The sequence below is a fragment of the Lepisosteus platostomus genome, chromosome 1, assembly GCF_059453375.1.
Source record: "Lepisosteus platostomus isolate fLepPlt1 chromosome 1, fLepPlt1.hap1, whole genome shotgun sequence".
Taxonomy (NCBI): domain Eukaryota; kingdom Metazoa; phylum Chordata; class Actinopteri; order Semionotiformes; family Lepisosteidae; genus Lepisosteus; species Lepisosteus platostomus.
Genome location: NC_142611.1, coordinates 76,286,871 through 76,307,951, shown reverse-complemented (window position 1 = coordinate 76,307,951; position 21,081 = coordinate 76,286,871). Strand labels below are relative to the sequence as shown.

The 21,081-nt window shown below is 38.8% G+C and overlaps 1 protein-coding gene across 1 annotated transcript in view; it reads left to right on the top strand.

The window, feature by feature from the left end:
• Positions 1-12,017, top strand: part of LOC148678730 (atrial natriuretic peptide receptor 1) — a 33,968-nt gene extending 21,951 nt beyond the window's left edge. Inside the window, exons 18-27 of the mRNA XM_088637666.1 lie at positions 1,412-1,577; positions 2,098-2,250; positions 3,720-3,894; positions 4,444-4,587; positions 6,890-7,013; positions 7,822-7,890; positions 8,266-8,440; positions 9,930-10,028; positions 10,546-10,637; positions 11,227-12,017. Coding sequence (XP_088493792.1) covers positions 1,412-1,577; positions 2,098-2,250; positions 3,720-3,894; positions 4,444-4,587; positions 6,890-7,013; positions 7,822-7,890; positions 8,266-8,440; positions 9,930-10,028; positions 10,546-10,637; positions 11,227-11,274 — 1,245 coding nt within the window. The 3' untranslated portion in view covers positions 11,275-12,017. The remainder of the gene's footprint in view (positions 1-1,411; positions 1,578-2,097; positions 2,251-3,719; positions 3,895-4,443; positions 4,588-6,889; positions 7,014-7,821; positions 7,891-8,265; positions 8,441-9,929; positions 10,029-10,545; positions 10,638-11,226) is intronic.
• Positions 12,018-21,081: the final 9,064 nt, after the last annotated feature.

Below are 21,081 nucleotides of genomic sequence, written 5' to 3'. Positions count from 1 at the left end.
ACAAATCTGGCATTATCGGACCTCAGTATGAAAAGAGTGCACTGGATATCTAATGACTGCACTTCAGCAACAATCCCTGGTATCTATACTCAGACCTGGAAACGGAGAGCTCTCTTTAAAAAATCAAGCCGATACAGCCCTGTTTACCTGTTGGAAGGAACCCTACTGTCAGTGAAGTCACTAGGCACTTGTGAAAAAAGGTGGTGGGACCCTATGCGGTGCTGAGAGAATAGGTGTCCAGAAATCCAAAGGGCGAAAGACAGAATACGAGGTTGGGTAGGCAGGCTGGGTCGGGTTCCAGTAGTCAGGTCGGTACGGTATCCAAATCCAAAAGCCGCTAGACAGAAGCGAAGATGAAGCCGGGGACGGAGCAAGGTCGGGTATCCAGAAGTCAGTTCAGTAAAGTACGTGCACAAGAGAAAGGCTAAGTCGATCTCAACAGTGAGTGAGGACGGAGAGGAGAGAGAGGGTATAAATGGGTAAAAAGGGCGTGAGCAGTGCTAATTGCTTAACTAGGGCGCAGGTGTTGACGCCGAGAGGTTCACGCGGGAGTGCGGTTCGTGACACCTACTACGTTTTCAGAGTTTGCTTTTCTGAGAAATACATACTTATGGGGTGATGGTATTTTTTTACTCTTTAGTTGCACTTTCTTACACATGCTCCTGACATTTTGAACATTACATAATTTCTTGTAAAAGTATTACGTTTTCTTGGCAATCAGATATTTGTTTCTGACTGTGGCCCTCTCCTCCGTCATGTTGTGAGACTATGGCTTTATTGTTTTTTTCATGTTTCTGCCACCTTCCATCGCTCCTCATACTCATTTAAAGATACTTCCCTGATGTGCATCTTCATAGACTTACAGATCTGGATGCATTCAGATTTTATCTTGCAGTTATCATACCTTTTTTGCTCTCTACTTCTTTTCATTGGATTGTTGAATATACATTCATGACCTTCATCATGCCATTCTTAATTTCCTTTTCAGTGCACTCCTAGGGTCATTCCTGAAATGTGATCAAGACTTTCCTCTCATCAGCGCTATAAATAGTTATAACTGCTGATAATACTCTGTAAGGAAGTTGCTTTAATTGAGTTAGCTAACTAGTGTGTGAAGTCTGACAGACATTTTGATTAACGTTGTATAACTAATTTGGTGATTAAATGAATTTGATAAAATCAGATTCCTGCAACCTTAACTAGATAAAGCTGTTTAGAAAATTAATACATAAAATCATATGTTTCATTCCCTTTATTTTTGTTTTTAAATTACATTTAGTTTTCATACACATACATTTTTTGTTCTTACATCTAAATGCTGTAAGTACAGTATGTGTGTAAATGTATGTAAGTCCTAACTGTACCATTTCATAATCTTCAGGTGCTTCATTGCGATTTTTGTTTTCTTTAGGGAATGGACTACATTCACAAGAGTTATTTGCGGTCACATGGGCATCTTTCTTCTTCAAACTGTGTGGTAGACAGCAGGTTTGTTTTAAAAATCACAGACTTCGGCCTGAGCAACCTCAGACGGCCCAATACAGCTGGCATTCAGAACAGCAAAGAGCACTGGCAGTGTAAGTTAAATCAACAAAAACTGTTCCTTCCACTGCAAGCCTGTGTGGGCCAAAGATGAAGCCGATTTTTTATCTCTTTGTATGTATTTGTGCATGAGTAGAATAGATACAAAACAATTTCAATATAAATGCCAGGACAAATGGTGTGGTAGTTTAATAAATGTGCTACAGTACAGATTTTTGCTAATGGGGAAAAGGTGCTTCATGTGTTCTGGGTTTGACTGGGGACTGAGGCGTCTTCCTCATCTTCGTCCTCTGTTCAGTTAAATTTCACTGGTTGCTCCAGAACACATTGGGTGGGTAAATCAGTGTTTATCCTGTCATGGACTGATGTCCTGTTCAGGCTGTAGTCTTGCCTTCTGGGATAAGCTCCTGGGATAGGCTCTAGGCCTGTATGAATTTTAGCAGGAATAAGCAACTTTTGGAAATTGGTAGGATGGACATCTGTTGTCTTTTGTCATCTATTGTTTTATTTATTGCATACAGTATAGCTTGTAAAAAGTGGTATGTCCCATTACAGGCTTGCTGTGGAGAGCACCTGAACTGCTGAGGGGTAATATGCCTCCAAATGGAACACAAAAAGGAGATGTGTACAGTTTTGGAATCATAGCTCAAGAAATTGTGTATCGCAACGGAGTGTTCTTCATCCCTAGCTGTGTTCTGAAGGCAAACGGTATTAAACACATATTTATCAAAGTGAACCTTGGAATATGCTTAAATACAGAGGGGGTACAAAATGAAAACATGTAAAGAAAATAATAGTTTGAAAGTTCAAAGAGCACTCTCAGTGATTAGACATAGCATTGGAATGGTCTTTTTTTGCCAGAAAAGAGGTGTTTGGGTTTTCTATCCATTTCTAATTGCTGATTTGATATAACTGTAATATAATTTTTGATTATTTGCATTTATATAGCACTTTTCATCACAAGGGATCTCAAAACACTTTTCATATGGGATTCCAATCTGCCAATGAAGTACAACATCTGTCACTGAGTGACAAGCTGCAGTTATTACAGTATGGGCCAGCAGGCTCCCTACACAGCATCTCTTTCATGTAAAGAAGTTAGAAATCAGTTCTGTTGAATTGTTGGGCTTAACACCCCTACTCCTGTGGAAGAAATGCCATTAGATATTTAAAGACTTAACTTGTCAAGATCTCTGTCTCATTTGAAGGATGACCTCTGGAGCATTAGACTGGAAATTCTGGTCCACATGGAAAAGTGCTACTTACTGGTCCAGCAGGTTCTCTTACAGAAGCAGTCTAATTTTCCTTAGAGATCTCATATCCTTGTACTTACCAGGTCCAAACGTGCTTAATGCTGCTCTCCACAGTCCACGTACAGAATATTGCTACAGCTTCCGATATCAGTCCTTTGGCAGCTCATTGCAGGGGCTATGACTTTGAGCTCATTTCTCCGCTCTCTTTTTCTTTCCCCACTCTGCTGTCTCTTCCAGCGGCTCCAGTCTTCAGCTGCAGTAGTTCATCTTACATGGCCCTTTCCCAGATTACCTTACACACCTTCACAAAGGGAGCACCAGTTTGGATGTCAACCAGCAGCCATTGTCACTAGCTGCATCCTGTTCATGTCCCCATGAGCTTACATCCTGTCACAAGCATGATAATTTGTTCCTGCCACATTATTTTTACTTATTATATTATATATAATAATGATATACATGGGAAAGAAACCTCAAAATGTGTCAGGCTATGTGAATAATTACAGTAATGTCACCCAGAAATGTAATTATAAAAGACAGTGGTAATGCAGACTTTGCTCTGTTCTCTTGAAGTAATACTGTATGTATTTAAAAACATTGAAATATTAATGCAACAATACCATTAATGAAACAGAACAACAGGAGCACGTCCTGTGAAAAGTACAGTATATTGTTTCCTAGTTTCCTCCAGATTTCATAAGAGTTTTTTAAATGACATATACTGTAATACCAGTATGTGATCTCCTGATAATAACTAAATTCAATGAATGCATAAGAATCTATGCCGTGCAAGTAATGGATATAATATACTGTATAAGTGCCCAGAGATACACGGTATTTAATGTATTGCATAAAATGAATGTTAAATGGTTACTGCCTAAAGGTTTCACTTGCGTTCAGTAGTGTGAATACTGTATGTTGCAGAGATTATAGAGAAGGTAAAAGAGGGAGGAAGCAATAGCTTCAGACCTTATACCGACACAACTGAGTGTCCCGGGCCTCTGGCGATGCTGATGAAGAGTTGCTGGAGGGAGAGGCCCTCCGAGAGACCCGACTTTACTTCATTGAAAGCAACTGTTAAGAAGCTAAGCCCTTACGTGTAAGTACAGACCTCAAGAAATAGAGACCTCCGACAAGCAGCTTGTTGGTTTTAATTTTCTTTTACCCGACCCTTGTCACAACTACACAGTCATAAAATACAGCAGTTGTAGGTCATTGAATTCCTGCCTCATTGTACTGTGCAGTACTATTAACACCTGCTTTGGGGTTAATGACTTGAGTTTTCAATTGAAGATGTACAGTAGTTGAAACCAAACCAAAAAACTACAGCATGTTGTATCAATGAATCTCCACCTCCCTTCCTTCATTTAATAGCACTTCATATCTACTGTATGTGGCCAGATAACAATTTCTGCTGCCTCTTGGCATTAAATCCTGAAGTATTTGGCTTTATTTTTGCAGGTTTTAATGAGGGGGATTAACATATTTGTTACACAGTGTTCTATTTTCTTTCAGGTTCATTACTTCATAGCATCCAGATATGGCTATTTTAAAACTGCAAAAACAACTGCTGTTATGCAGAATTCCACCAGACTGTGTCTTGTAAGAACCATTTATTTCTTACTGAAATATTTTTTCATCTTGACAGAGGGAGTGACAACATTCTTGACAACCTGTTGTCTCGTATGGAGCAGTACGCCAGCAACCTTGAGGACATTGTGAACGAGCGCACTGCCCAACTTCTGGAAGAGAAAAAGAAAGCAGAAAGCCTTTTAACACAGATGTTGCCAAGGTAATACTTTTTAAATATTTTATGCTAAACATCTATTAAAACGTCTATCTTTTAATTCAATATGTTCCTTTCTTATTGCAGAAACACAATTCTGTGGGTGATTTAGTAGTGATCTTTTAACCATTTTGTTTTAACTGAAGAGCTTTTCCAAGAGATATCTATTTTGCAGGAAAAATTGTAGCTTTATGGCAGTGTACAGACACCAGACACCAAGCCATTTACAATTAATTGGTCGATATAATTAAAAGCGCGATATAAAGTGATTTGAGAAGCCACATTTAAAGGAGCTATATAAAATAAAGTTTATTATTATTATTAATAATGTGTGCCCTACTACTAATTCCTTACAGCACATGATGCTTTACATTCCAAAGGATCCCAAAGAACTTTCCCAACACCCACCTGGGTGACACCTGGCAGTCTCCACTCGCAGTCCCACTATACAGCAGAACAGTTTAGAAACTGCTAAGTCAATTTCTTAAGGAGGAATATTAGGAAGACAAAAGTGGAATTTCATCTGGACACCATGTTTCATACCACTACACTTTGAAAAGTATCATGGGATATTACCATTCCATGTATATTACATAGTATATTAAAGAAGCTGATTGCATACAACTACTGTATATAGCTGGCTAAATATTTACCAATACTATCAGTGATACACAGTGTTTGGTTAAAAGCAGTTGAGAAAAAGCAGCACTAATATGTCCAAGGGTATAAATAAAATAAAGGTGCCTGGTATAGATGTCCACAATGGGGAAAAGGTTCCAGGGATCTAAGATAAAAAATCAAATTCCAGCAACACCAGATAGCTAGTGGGCACAACAGGTCTGTGGTCTGTCTATTATTCTAGGTCTACTATTATTCTATAGTAATTCAATGAGACCCTGTTTGCCAAGGTGAGAGTGATTTTTTTATTGCAAATAAGATTGCTCATAATTAAATTATTGACTGAAGCACTAGTTTGAACAATACATAATCACACAGTGGGTTTCAGCTAGGACAATGAGGTCAGGTGAAGCACAGAACGTACCAGAAGGAATCATTATTCTACAGTACTTTATCCAGAGGGAACATTAGATAAAGTTGCAATACAAAGCCTTTATAAACATAGACCGCTGCTGAAAGGTCTAAGCCATTTTGTATTGTTCTCTTAACTCGTTAGTTTTCTGGCTTTATTTGCAGGAACACAGCCTGCTCATGACCTTCTGGAGAAATATCAGCCATTGTACTTTAAACTAACAGGCCTTACAGATCTGTATTTTGGGGAACACAAAGTAGTCTTATAGTATTAGAATGTGAATGGAGGAACACCTTTTTGATGTTTAGAAACACCATACAATGGAACAATTAGATTCAGCTTGTAAGGTGTAACCAACTTGAGCCCTACTTCCAGGATAGATTTTGGGTTACCGTGACCCCTACCAGGAATAACTGGCTTTCTGACAGTGGATGGACCGTAAATGTGATGGCTTACTAAACTGTACTATTAACAGTCAATGTGCATTATAATAGTTAAAACAGCAGTGGACATTGAGTAAATTGTTGATCCTAATACAAATTGTGGCAAAACCATTTGTTTCAGTTGGTTTTTTTCAACAACGATCAAGATAAACTTTTGTTTAAGGGAGCTTTTCAAGAAGTTAAAAGTACAAAAAAAATGCTAGCCTCTCATGTTGAACTGAAACAGAAAACCTATCACTGTGCAATGTAACAGAGCATGCTGTCAAGACTCATTTTTTGCAAAGTCTTCTATTTATAGACCTTCCTGGAGGTGGAGCACAAGTTAGCATGAGTGGTGCCTTCTGGTGGGATGCGTTGCCAAACTGCTGCTACTAGAGACAGTGCCTTTATTTCTTTAAAGAAGCCCACCTGTGTCCCATCTTGTAAGGATTACAAATAATACTTTCCCCAAGCCCAAATTCTTAGTGCCCAATAGTTTCTGGTTTGAGCATATGCTACCATACACTGTAACTTCTACAGTAAAGCTTTTTACACAGCAGTGTACATGCGTTGTTCAGCTTAATTGATATTCAAAAGTGAATGAAGGCAAAATCTGTATTGATAAGATTGAATGATGTTGAGCAACACTTTTTTTGCATTGAAACCTAACATTGGGTCATTTATCACCATTAGATCCGCTCCCTGATTCAACAGAGCTCCATTGAATGTAAATAATTGGTCAATCAGGTTATTGCCATTTGGGAACATAATATTTTGGACAATTTTGGTTTGAACATTTGACTGTCTAAGTTTTGAGCATTTATACTACAGTATCGGTTGCCTTGTTTATTTCTAGATCTGTAGCCATCCAGCTCATTTCTGGGAAGACAGTGCAAGCTGAAACTTATGACTGTGTCACTATATATTTTAGTGACATTGTAGGATTTACTGCCATGTCTGCAGGCATTACCCCAATGCAGGTAAGAACCTATTCTAAGACTTTCTAATCATTATAATTAAGTTTTTAATGATGTAGCATGTGTGCATGGATATATTTTGTGCAGCTGTAAAAGTCTCCTTTAAAATCTCCTCTATTTAGAATTCAAAGCTCTCAGGCTGGTTGATAACTTTGCCTTCTACTTTTTCTGTCACTCACCTCTAAACAGCCTAATTAAAAGCCCTGTGTTCTTAATTGAACCAGTTGAACCTTACTCTCAATTCAAAAGCTGCTGGTGGTCTTAGGGAACCTGTAGAAGACCTTGAAGAAAGCAGCCTCAAAGATCATATGGTCAGAGCTCCACAGAGACAACGGAAATGTGAATATGGGCCACCAGACTCATTAAAATACCTATAGTCAGGTTCTTCCGAGTGTGTGATGCAGTTTTAGAGGACTGCATCAGTTCTCCTTTCACATACGAGACCAATTGATGATTTCTGAGTTGTGACATCTGCAGAATAATCACAAATGGGATTCAATCGAGACATTTCTCCATGCTGACACACAGACCCTCACTCACCAGCCAACAATGGTGAAATCTGTTGTGCCGAATCCTTGGATTGCAGGTGGCTTCAATAGTATTGGGAGTTTTAGGGTATGACATCATAGTAACCTTTCATCTTCCACACACTGTCAGGCCAAATGTTGTCTTTATTCCTTCAGTATTGGCCAGCTGGTGCTAAGACCTTGCTAAATTAAATAAAAATGATCTTGCCAAATTTATGGGTTTTGGAGTCTCCAGTTGCAAAGGCAAAAAAGCATGGTGTTGATTATTGAATGTTTTGTTCTAGGTTGTTGATTTGCTGAATGACTTGTATACATACTTTGACAATATCATTGACAATCATGATGTTTACAAGGTAAGAGTGACATTTTCTCAAATTTGGGGTAAGCTTTCTCCCCACATGCATCTTCTTTTGTTTTGTCAGATTTTAAATGGGGTTCAACGTTCCCAAAAAACCCTTTATCATCAACGCCTCCCATGGCTTATCTACAGTATCTCGCTGTTGTGTTTTTTTTATTTGTCAGCATACACATCGTGGTCTAAATCATCTAACATTTCCCCTTTTGAATTAATACAGAATACAGTTAATTTAGATATAAACACTATCACTATAGTTCATTGCTTAGTACTCTAAGTAAAATGCAAAGATGTTTCTGGTAGTTGAACTGATTTTCATAAGTTCAGCCAGTGTTTGTTTATTTGTTCCTTGTTTTGGTCTTATTCTCTGAAGGTGGAAACCATAGGTGATGCCTATATGGTTGTTTCTGGGCTCCCCATAAGAAACGGGGATGAGCATGCCAAAGAAATTGCAAGGATGTCCTTATCAATAGTGGACGCGATGAAAAAATTTGAAAACAGACATGTGCCAGGCCAGCAGCTAAAGGTTCGAATAGGACTGCATTCAGGTAAGAACCAGGATGAAAGAAGAGGTACTGTATTATTGTATACAAGTACAGAACGTCTTGGGAAAATCATCCCTGAGTTTTTCTGTGCTATAGTATGTCAGTTCTCTACTGTCATTTAAAGAGAGAATTCTGAAATGTACAGATCCAGCCATTCAAATGTGCAAGGTATGCTGCGCTACAACGCAGTGGACGTTCCGCAACAAACTGCAAAGTACCGCAAGTTTTTTAAAAATAGTGTGAAATACCTTGTAATACCACCAGGTGGAGCTGGGCTTAGCTGAGTTCATCTTAACGTTTCATGAGCAGCATTTGGGCTGTTGGCAGAAAACGCCCGGTTTTGAATCCCGATCAATGCTGAGGGACAATCTTTTACCAATTACAGAATTTAAATTGTATACCGTTTAGACTTTTAATAATTTTAAACTGTGTATTACAGCATGTTAAACATTAAACTGATTAAAAAGTAGGTATATTTTATAAAAGCAAGATTGCTTAGTTGACAAAAGTACACAATAATAATAATAATAATTGCTTACACTTATATAGCGCTTTTCTGGACACTCCACTCAAAGCGCTTTACAGGTAATGGGGTCTCCCCTCCACCACCACCAATGTGCAGCATCCACCTGGATGATGCGACGGCAGCCATAGTGCGCCAGAACGCTCACCACACATCAGCTATTAGTGGGGAGGAGAGCAGAGAGTAATGAAGCCAATTCATAGATGGGGATTATTAGGAGGCCATGATTGGTTAAGGCCAATGGGAAATTTGGCCAGGACGCCGGGGTTACACCCCTACTCTTTTCGAGAAACGCCCTGGGATTTTTAATGACCACAGAGAGTCAGGACCTCGGTTTTACGTCTCATCCGAAGGACGGCACCTGTTTACAGTATAGTGTCCCCATCACTATACTGGGGCATTAGGACCCACGTGGACAACAGGGTGAGCGCCCCCTGCTGGCCCCACTAACACCTCTTCCAGCAGCAACCTTAGTTTTTCCCAGGAGGTCTCCCATCCAGGTACTGACCAGGCTCACACCTGCTTAGCTTCAGTGGGTTGCCAGTTGTGAGTTGCAGGGTGATATGGCTGCTGCCTTCCACTTTCTTCATACTGTAAATATTTTAATTACTGTATAATGCAGCAAATAGCTTTTGCTCCAAAAACAAAAAAAACGTGATCCTAAGGTTCACTCGACTTTATATTTTGCCAGTTGTGCCTGTTTTGGGATGGAGTAATTGGGAAGTACAACACCTAAAATCAAAAGAACAGAACATGAGAGTGCAGTTATATACCGTACAGTACAAAGTCCGAGTACAGGGAAAGGACCAGTAAGATCAAGCATGTAGAGTATTAAGCTTGTCTATGCATCCTTGTCAATCTTGTCTATCTCTTTGTGATTCTGTGTTCTGTGAGAATCTTTAATGAGCTGTATTTAGTTCAATGACTCATGTGAAATATTTAATAAATACAGCATCATCTCTCTGTCAGGCCACTGTGTAGCTGGAGTAGTGGGATTAAAAATGCCTCGTTATTGTCTTTTTGGGGACACCGTCAACACTGCCTCTCGTATGGAGTCCTATGGTTTACGTAAGCCTCTGCTTATCATTTATCATATTTTAAAACATTTACCCTTGCCTATGATTTACAGTGATTTTATATGCTCTCAGGTTGTTGGCTCCTTGTGGGAACTTAATGTGTAGTATTTTAACATATTTCATGGAGTCTTAAAAGTGCTGTCAGTTTCAAAATGGAATTATCTTCATAATCTATACAACTGAAGATTCAGTCCTGAACAGACAATTTCACTGTTCTAAACAATTGGGCTTATATAATAACATTTAGGAAGAACATATGTGTCATTTGAAGGTAGTTTTTTAGATATACTGTATGTGGTATTTTTTATACTGGAGATAAAAGTAGTTTTTGATTTTGGACAAGCCCACAATAGCATACATAATCCACTTTGTTTTGAAAACTACTGGCTGGGACTCAGGCCTCTGCTAGTTTATTCTGGCCAGATATTGTCATCTAATGTCTAGGGAATTTTATGTTTTTGTCACATAACAAATCTCACTTTTGATATTTGATTATTTTTACTGCCTAGCCTTGAAAGTTCACGTCAGCAGCTCAGCGAAAGATCTGCTAGATAAATTTAGAACATTTCGGTTTGAGCTTCGAGGGGATATCCATATGAAGGTAAGCTTTGTTTTGTATCCTTTTATTCACCCAAGGAGGAGGCATCAGTATCAGTAATTTCAAACTAGTTTGACAGAGTGGGAACTTTGTGAGGTTTAATGCAGAGGTCAATCACTAAGAGATTAGACAATAGGGCATCTCCCATGGCAAAATTTAAAAGTAGTCAAGTTAATATAATGCATATAAGACTGTGTTCTGGTAACATATGTTACTGTGCTCTGTGTTCTTAACATTGTTAACATATTTCAATAATTAAAAAGGTCATTTTGTGTGTTTTTTTTCAAACTTTTAATTTTTTATGTTACTCCACATCTTTTAATCTAAATAGATATTGAGTATTGTGAGTCTTAACATTGCTTTTCTTTGGTGTCATGATGTAAAGTACAGAATGTCCTGAAAATAATATGATTTGAAAGCCAAGGTCTGCATGCAAAAATATGAAATTGTGGTTAAATGTTTGCTGTGAGTACAAGGAAGTTCTCAACTGAAGCAATGAACTGAATTTAGCATCCAAACATTTGGTAAAGGACTTTATGGAATGTGCTGATAGTATCTTTTTTAACAGTTTTGTTTGTGTATTATTTCACAGGGAAAGGGCTTGGTTCGAACATTCTGGCTTTTGGGAGAAGAAACTTAAGAACAGTTTCTGTTTTTTGTACTGGGCAGTTATAATTCTTATTATGTTTTAGAAGGCAATTTACTCTATGCAAAGGAACTGGTCTTGGATTAGGGAGTCAGCACAAAAATGCTTTATAGTCTGTTAAAACTTACTTTTGATATGGTATCTTGCACAATAACAAGTTACTTGTGTAAGGGACTATGGAGCTTTTTCTTAACTTTTCAATATGGTACTGCTACGTAATTGAATCTGGCTTTAATATTAATCAGAATGAAAGTTCTTGAAATGACAGGATAAGGGTGTTTGATGCTGATTGTGATTCTGCTATGCTGATAGACTGCATGACATTTATTTGCTAAATATTATCTAAACAAAATTATTCAGGAAAAAAAATATATTTATCAAAGCTAACTATAACTTTCTTGTTAACAATCTTTTTTTAAATAAAAAGACATTGGAATGACATCAACCGCACGCTAAAAAGCAAAATAAAATAATTACAGTAAGTCTTTCTTTTAGAAAGTCTGAATTTCTCCTGATAATCTCATATTCTGACTTCCCATTGACTCTCATTCTGTTTTTATTTACTGTTCCAAACTCCACAAATAGTGAACTCCACGTGGGATGAAAATAAACACAAAACAAACAGTCAATTTTAGAATTAAAATAAAGGTCATTTCCAAAACTTTAACAAATGTTACAGTATTTGTAGCAAACATTCAACATAAAATTTCAAAATAAAATGTTATTGCAATAACAGACATACGGGTCAACCAGTGTTGTTGGTTTAAACAATGTGCCGTTTGGGAATTATGACAAAAATGGCTTGAAGCTTAAACAATAATATTTTTCCACATTATAATATTAAAATGGGAAAGTACTGCAAGAAAAAACTGCTTACAGAACCACTAATGAGGTTTTAAAAGGCAGCCCTAATTGTTCTAATGCACAAAAGGTTTAATTAAGGGCTAATTGTTCATAAATATTTTAGAAGCTCCACTCAACCACAGGGAAATAAAGCAATTAAGTCTATTACAAGGCTTCTAAATATTTAAATTGGTCCCTTGTTGGCGAAGGTTTCCAAAGGTGACACTTCTCACATCTCAGTTTTGGGACTTTTGGGGAATTGGTTTGTTTATTAACACTCAAGGTTTTTCCATTTCTACTCATAATCAGTTCCGAAGTCACACCATGTTGAAGCATGTTAAAGTCCTCTATGGATATTTACATAAAAAAACACATGAAAACATTAAATATCTAGCTCGGTTTCATTTCTTAAGTGCTGATAGTTAAGATGCATTCTGTGCTTTAAGTACATGAAGTACACTATCTTTTGTCCCACTCTGCGTCTTTTAAATTCTATATATTTAATAAAGTATATATTACCTACAAAGGTACAAGTAAATGCTGAAAAGAGAAGGAAAGAAACACAACATTCCAGCGGTGGGGCCTTCTTCAGGTATCTTCAGCATGGGATAAACCTTTACTTGATCCTTTGTAGTCTACGCATGCTGACACAGCCACCTACTGGAACTACATTACCTGTTGAGGTAGTATAGTTGTACTGTACATAATCTGTCACCATCACTGCCACATTGCAAAGCTTCAATGATTACGGCTCACAATTACTAACATAGTAGTTTAGATTTCTTGTGCTTTGTTCCTGTTATTCCTTACTTTTACTGTAGCTCTTGCTGTTTTGTTTTTCCCTTCAGTCCTGTCTCCACTCCACACGTATCTCCCTTGCAGATCTTGTTTGGATTCCGTTCTGTTTTAAATGTTACTGAATTTCACTGTCGATCCTTACCCCGGTCTGACTCATTCCCAACTCATTAAAATGTAATCCATCACATCTGTAAGATTATCCTTTGCTATAGAGGTTTTCCAGAGGTAGAGAACTCCATGTTCTCATCCCTGTGCTGTGTTGAAGGATTAACATGTGGGGTTACTCACCTTGGCCTGGTGCAGGCAGGTTTCCACAGAAAATCACTGATTTAACTATTCAGTTCATTTCCTAGGTCTTTGTGTGTGTAAACAGGCTTGCATGTATGTGATATACAGGATGTAGATGACTGTGGATTGGATGATCAAACTGAAGAGGGCCCTCAGCTGCTGATCTCCTCTGTTGTTAATTCATTTAGGGATTTCAGACTGAATATAAGTAATTTGGCCCAAAAAGTGCTGATAATGAAGCAAAGATCAGCATTGATCAACATCAGCTTAGCTCTCTCAATCAATTCACTTTACTCTTCTAGCAAACAATGTGACAAACTTTACTAGTCTGGTAAGTAAGAGATCAACAATTAAATAAGCATGACTTCATCAGCTTTCAGTCACCTGTGGGAGTGGCAATATGTCAAAATCAGGCATTATCATAAGTTGAGAATGAGCAATCCTGGTCCTGCAGGGTCAGTACGTCTTGTTTTTTAGGTCTATTTGATGCACCAGCACCTGAATTGCGGAATTAGTCCCAGTGAGACAGTAATGAACTGACTAATGAGGTCATTAATTGCTTAGTTGGAATGAATACCTCCAGATACACTGGCCCTCCAGGACCAGGATTGCCTGTCCTAATCTGCCTTAAAAACAAGACTCTCATTGCTCTTGTTTATGGTTATTAAACCTGAATCGTTAACCTTCTATTCAGTAATTATACCAGTTCAATAACTTCAATCTGAGAAACCTGAAATACTGGCTACAACAGGACTGGCTGCTGTGTTCATTATGATCCGGTCAAGCTGATTTCCAGCAGGGACCATAGCTCTCCTTGACCTTTGCAGAAGGGTTTGCCTCTCAGAAATCATACAGTCGTCAGCATACCATATGTACTGTAACCATACTTAACATAACCAACACCACTGAAAATTATAATTACAAGAGTAGTCATTGCCCTTGGGTATAGACTGCAGAGAAAGAGAGGAACAGACACCTAGCAGGTACCAAGAGTCACTGTTGTGTGACACGCAAAGGAAACTTTTGGCAGCTCTAGCCCATCCAGCATCAGCATTACCTATCCTATTGAGCACATTCTGTCCTCAAGCAGCTAATGATACAGGTCAGACTTAAACCTGTGACATCTAGACTCTAACCATAATAATACTCTACTTCACTAAATTTATACAGTAGAGAACTTGTCAGCCTTAAGGATCTCAAAGTGCTTTTCCAGGATGGGAGCCAGATCATTCACCATTGCAGTGCACTAGTGCACTTCACCAATGGGGTACTTTTGCATGGGAGATTGTGCACACCTAAGAATGGAATTGAGCCAGGATATTGTAGTATTCCCTACTCTTTTGAAAAGTGCCACGGGATCTTTATTGACCAAAATGTCAGGACTTTGGTTTAGTGCTTTATTTGAAGGATGGCATTCCCTGCAGTACAGTTCTTTGGGTCACCAAGGTACCAACAGGGTAGCAACATAACATAGTGGTTAAGACTCAGGACTTTCAGCCTAAGGGTTGTAGGTTCAGATTCTGGATGGAATGGGCACTATCCTGATTGACATTCAGGTCTCTGTGAAGGAGAAACACCACAAAGTATATAATCTTGTAGAGCTTTTCTATCACAGGGAATTTTGGATTTAGAAAAGTTAGGTTTTGCCTTACAGCTGGTTAGAAGTTTTTCAACAAACAGCAACAATAGTGAATAAACACAGAACATACAGTACGATATGGTACAGTATATTTAGATTTTCAAAAGGCTTTTAATATAGTTTCTCACAGTAGAAAAGGCATTCAGGAAACATTGAGTGTTTCGGTTGAGAACTAGTCTATAATAAATATACAGATTAAAAAGTCAAATTGGGGTGATGTAATTAGTAGACTACACCAGGGATCTGTATTAGGACCACCATTCTTCTTAATTTATAGTCCAGAATCTGGTATTGTTAGTACATTAGAAAAAATTACATATTATACCAAATTAGGAGATTTCAAACACTACAGGGAGCAGAGAATCCATTCAGTTTCTATCTGCTTTATCCAACACAGTGTTGCAGGGGAACTGGAGTATGTCCCAGCAAGCAACGGGCACCAGGTAGTATATACCCTGGTCAGGTGGCCAGTCCATCACATGGCACACACAGACACTAACAAACACTCACAACAAGGCCAATTTTCCAGAAGCCAATTAACTTTCCATTATATATTTGGACCAAGGGAGGAAACTGGAGCACCTGCAGGAAACCCCATCAAATATATGGGGACAACATGCAAACTCCATGTTGAGAGCACCCCAGGTCCGGAACTGCTGCTAACCACTATTCCACCATGCAGCAAATGAAATTCATCAAGATGTGCAAGGTGTACAGGGGCCGTGAGGAACGGCAAGCCGAGCCCCAAGCGAAAGAATTCGGAGGAGTGAGGGCCACCTGCTATAATAATGGAGCTGCCCGATAAGTTCAGCTCCCTGTGTGAAAGCCCGTCGGGCTGAACTACAGTGAGAGAAGACAGTAGTTAATGTGAAGACGACAGCTGATGTAGAGGAGAAGAAAAGCCGACCTGGAAAAAGACTTGGAAAACGAAGAAGCTTCCTCACCTTTTCATTGCCCTTGGTGGCTGTGGAAGAGGAAAGGAGAGCTTCATACTGAATAGAATAAGGGAGAGTTTAAATCAATGCAGAGCACTGAACAGACAGAGAGTTATCCTTAAAAATTGTGCTCACTTAGATGATTGGGATGCACCTGACTGATAAATTACTGGTGGTAGAAATGTCTTTCCGAATGTGTTTGCTTGGGATTGGATTGAGGGCTGAGACCACATGCGAATGCTCAGGTTGCTAGGAGCAACACCAGGACGCAAGCTGCTCCTAGCCTGGGTGTAACAGACAGATTAAATTCAAGACTGAGCAGGAAAACAAAGAAGGTGTTGTTTAATTACAGTTTACTGCACAAGTGCAGTGTGTTGCATGCAGGTATTAAAACATATTATGAAGTCTAAATCCAAAATGGGAAATGGTGAGATCGAAGAGGGTACATAGACTGAAGTGTTTATGTTCATACAGTATATCAGACACCTACTTAATAATAATTATTATAATAATAATTGCTTACACTTATATAGCGCTTTTCTGGACACTTTTTTCCACTCAAAGCGCTTTACAGGTAATGGGGACTCCCCTCCACCACCAACAGTGTGCAGGCCCACCTGGATGATGCGACGGCAGCTATAGTGTGCCAGAACGCTCACCGCACATCAGCTATCAGTGGGGAGGAGAGCAGAGAAATGAAGCCAGTTCACAGATGGGGATTATTAGGAGGCCATGATTGATAAGGGCCAATGGGAAATTTGGCCAGGACGCCGGGGTTACACCCCTACTCTTTTCGAGAAACATACTTCTAGACACTTTGGGGAAGCAATTAAAAATACTTAAATATCATAATACGTTTTAAGTTTAAATCAAAGAATGTTCTGTTAAAGTTGTATAATACCCCAGTAACGCCTCATTTAAAATATCTGGTTGCTTTTCTCTGGATGAATTCCCCGGCAGCAATATTTTATTTCTATCTTGGTAACCAACATTGCATCCATTAAAAAGATTTTAATGAAAAAGTTCTAATTGTTTATACCTAAGGTTCTAATGGTTTATACCTTAACAAAATTGGTCAATATGTTTTTGTGTTACTGGAATGGTGCCTGTAGTTTTAGATGACATGAAAACTCTTTTATTAAAAATGACAATATATAACATATAATCTTCTCTTAGCAAGACAAAAGGGGTTCAATTACTGTATTTATCCTGTTAACATAGGCCATACCTGTTAGCCCAGAAATGTATCTAGTGTACTCTTCTCTGGACTTTTTCCAGGACAGAAAGTTTTTTGCTATCTTGTGGCCAAACATTGTACACATTGCTATTTGTTTCCTGAAAAAGGACAGTTTTTTTGTACCTGAAAAAATTAGGGACTACTAAATTCAATTAATTTCAGTAAACCTTTCAATGAAAAATCTGATTATAAAAGATGCTCATCACATTGAAAATGCATAATGCTGCAGTTGAATTGCAAGCCTTTTAGTATTCATCAATGCTGTTTAACTGAGCTCAGTTGAAGGAAATAAGGCTTCCCAGAAGTATATAAAATGTGTAAGTAATACACTATAGTATTTTCCAATGATGATATACTAACACTCTTTACTCATTGTTGCCTCCTTGCTGATAATGATATGTTTAATTGTGTTCTTAATTGAATCAGGACTCTTTCATCTGAAGTAAATTTCATAAATCGTTTTACCCCTGATTTCCTTTTCTTCCAGTCTTTTCAAAGCACAGATGTCTGGCTTTTCTCCACAACAACACTTGTGTTACACATATGAATGACTGGCTTATCAAAACACAAATTTTGAGAGAACATGCCTTTTATCCTCTTTTAATTAAAATCCAGAAATGTTTAATTGGAACACAGCTACAGCATTAGGGGGGGTCTTTATTGGAAGCCCCAGGTATTTAAAATAAGACCCACTTGGCTACTCCATAATGAATATAGAAAGATAAAAGAGAATCAAAGAGCTGTGCTTGAAAAACATCAGTGGATAAAATAGGGACATTTGAGCCCTTAAATTCTGTTCAGTGACCCAGCTGCTACCTGTACTGTCAGATTCAGGCTATGTGAGCTCCCTCTTGCAAGACCTGCACCATTCCAAAATAACAAAATGAGATGGGAATTAACCAAAATGCTTGCATTGCAAAAATGTTGGCAAAAGGTAAAATGCACACAAATAATGGTTTTGAAAATACTGATCTTATATGGGAAACAAAGATTAGTGTATGAAAGAAATGAAAAATATTTATAGGATTCTATTGAGTCAGTGCACACATGACTAAGAGTAGGAGAAGCATGAGATGGGTATTGATGACCCTCCACTTGGATAGGTTATTATAGCATCAGTGCAGCAGTCTTCACTCAGACAATACAGTATATTCTAAGGAGAAATAAAGAAAAGGAAGGCTGTCATACAAATTTCCATTATCATTGTAAGTTATTTGGGAATAAATTTGATTTATCTATGTATGGCCTAACTATGGCGTCTTTTAGAATGTTGTATACAATCTTGGTCACCTTGTTATACAAAAGATATTGCTGCCGGGGAATCCGTAAAGAGTAGTGCAACCCCATACATTTCAGGCCTTAATGGAATGATAAGGCTGAAGGAATTGAACCTTGCTAGCCTTGAACCATGATAATTGCGAGGGACTTGATAAACATATTCAAAAGTCAAATGTCCTCAAAGACCCCCAACAAAGTGAACCCAATGAAAGTCTTCAAAATAAACAGTGAAACATAAACTGGAGGAAGCACGTGGGAAGTGGTGGTTATCGATCGTTTTTCTAAATCTGCACATTTTCTCCCTCTTCCGTCCCTCCCATTGGCCCAGGAAACGGCTGATCTATTTGTTTTTCATGTTTTTCCGACTCCATGGCATCCCGAAGGGTATCGTTTCAGGTCCGCAATTCCTATCTAAGGTTTGGAAAGCATTCTGTAAAACTTTGGGGGCATCCTCCTCGCTCACTTCTGGATATCACCCTGAAGCTAACGGCCAGGTGGAGAGAATAAACCAGGACCTCCTAACCTTCCTCAGGGCATATATCTCTGCTGCCCATGATAACTGGGTCTCCCTTCTTCCCTTGGCCGAATACGCCCACAATTCCTTTTACACCTCCTCCACGGATATGTCTCCATTTCTTTGCTCACTCGGCTATCAGCCCTCACTCTTCCCCGACACCATTCCTGACACTAACGGAAATATTTTACCCCCTCCCGGAACTATGGAGGAAAGCCAGGACAGGATTACAAAGATCATCCCGGAGACAGAAGATCTCTGCCGATAGTCACCGACGATCCTTCCCCCGACTAAGACAAGGACACTTTGTCTGGCTTTCTTCCAAAAATATTCCTCTCCGGCAACCCTCCAGTAAATTGGGCCCTTGCTTCGTAGGGCCCTTCCAAGGACTCTCCCGAGTCCCACCCATCTTGTACCGCCTTGCCCTCCCACCCTCAGGATTCTCCCCACCTTCCATGTGTGCCTCCTCAAACCTGACCACAAATACCTGCTTTCTGGACATTAACCACATCCATCTTCCCCTCAATTCATTGATGGCTCACCCACCTATACGGTGCATAAGACACGGTGCCTGATGGCATGGCGGCTCCCTTCAATTTCTGATAGACTGGGAGGGTTATGGCCTAGAAAAACAGTCCTGGGTTTCTGAGGCTGACATCCTGGACCGAAACCTCACTGTAGACTTTTTTCGCGCCCATCCAAGTTTGGCTAGTAGGGCGTCAGGAGTCACCCCCGAGGGGGGGAGGGTTATGCAATCTGCACGTGTCTCTGACCCTTCTCGCATTCTCACGCGCACTGTGTTTAACAAATGCTCACGCCGCAAGTAATGTACAGTACCTATCACCCCCGTTCACTCCCCTTCACTGTTTCAGTTCCCCTCTTTCCTCACTTCCCTGCTCACTATTGCAGGTTCTCCTCGAGCTCCCAAGTGCACGTTATTTACTCTTGCTATCTAATTGGTACCAGACCTTCTTGACTGCTTCCTCGTTTTCAATTTAAGTCTTGTGATTCCAATTGTAGCTCTCCTAATGTCTCAACCATTATTAGACCTTCTTGCCTGTTTCCTGGAATACGTTTTTGCCTTGTGATTTGGATTAGAATTCTCTCTCTCCTGAGTCCTGCACAGGATCCATACTCTCTTTACTGTCCTCTGTTACAGCAGCCTATACCCTGACTTCTTTCCAGAAAGATATTCTGTACTTACTGTACTTGATCCAAGCTAGAAATGGACTAGATAGCCAGATGACCTCATTTCATTTGTAGCCATTCTTATGTTCTTAAATGCTTAATATGCATTTAAGCATCCCACACATCCCACAGCACAGTTTTGTATTCAGCAGTCTTAAAACACAAATAACATCTTTATCCTTGTCTCTAGTTTATTTCAAAATATGAGAGTTATAAGTTAATGTTGAACTTGAAATTATAGTGAGGTATCATGAACAAAACTGGATGTACAGTATTAGATGTAAAAAGATTTATTATCAAGAGACACCCTAGGACATTCATAAAACACAACTGTGAGTTGCCATAATTATCAACATGATGAAGCTCGGAAGAATAAAAAACTTTTAAACTAGTACATCCCACAGTCTTCTGCACGTCAGCCATTCGCCACTCACAGATAACTACATAGCAGCAAGTGAGACAAATAATGCTGTAGTGAGAAATTACTTCAGCAGTTAAAGGGGACAGAGACATTTTGTTAGGCTATATTGAGCAAGCTTGAGATGGAATTTAGCTAGGACACAAAGGAAGAAGATCTTAAAATGTGTTTAATGGCCTCATGTAGTTACACTAGGACCTTATTTAACTTCTCATCTGTAGAATGGCAGCTTTCTCATCCAAGGCACAGACCACCACCTACTGGTTCACAATTAACACAATCAATTCCATCTGATTTTCTTTGAAGACTAGACATCCAAGAGCTGATCTGTTCCAATCTTGCCTAAATTCTGAAATGTGATAATCTTATTTGAATGTGTGGCTTTTTTTCCAAGGTATTACCCACACAAGTGATTATCAGTCATTGATTATCTTCATTGTTTTGGATACATGATATTTGTATCTACTGTCTACAAATCTTTAAACCTTATTATCTACAAAGGCTTAGAATACATGCGTACCATTCAAAGTTTACACATCCCCCAACCTGAATATACACAAACCTATATTAGGTAAAACCTATGGTAAACCAGAAACAGGTGCTCAGAACTGTGTTAATTAATGATAATCAAGCTCTGAATCAACAGTTAAATCAAAAATAAAT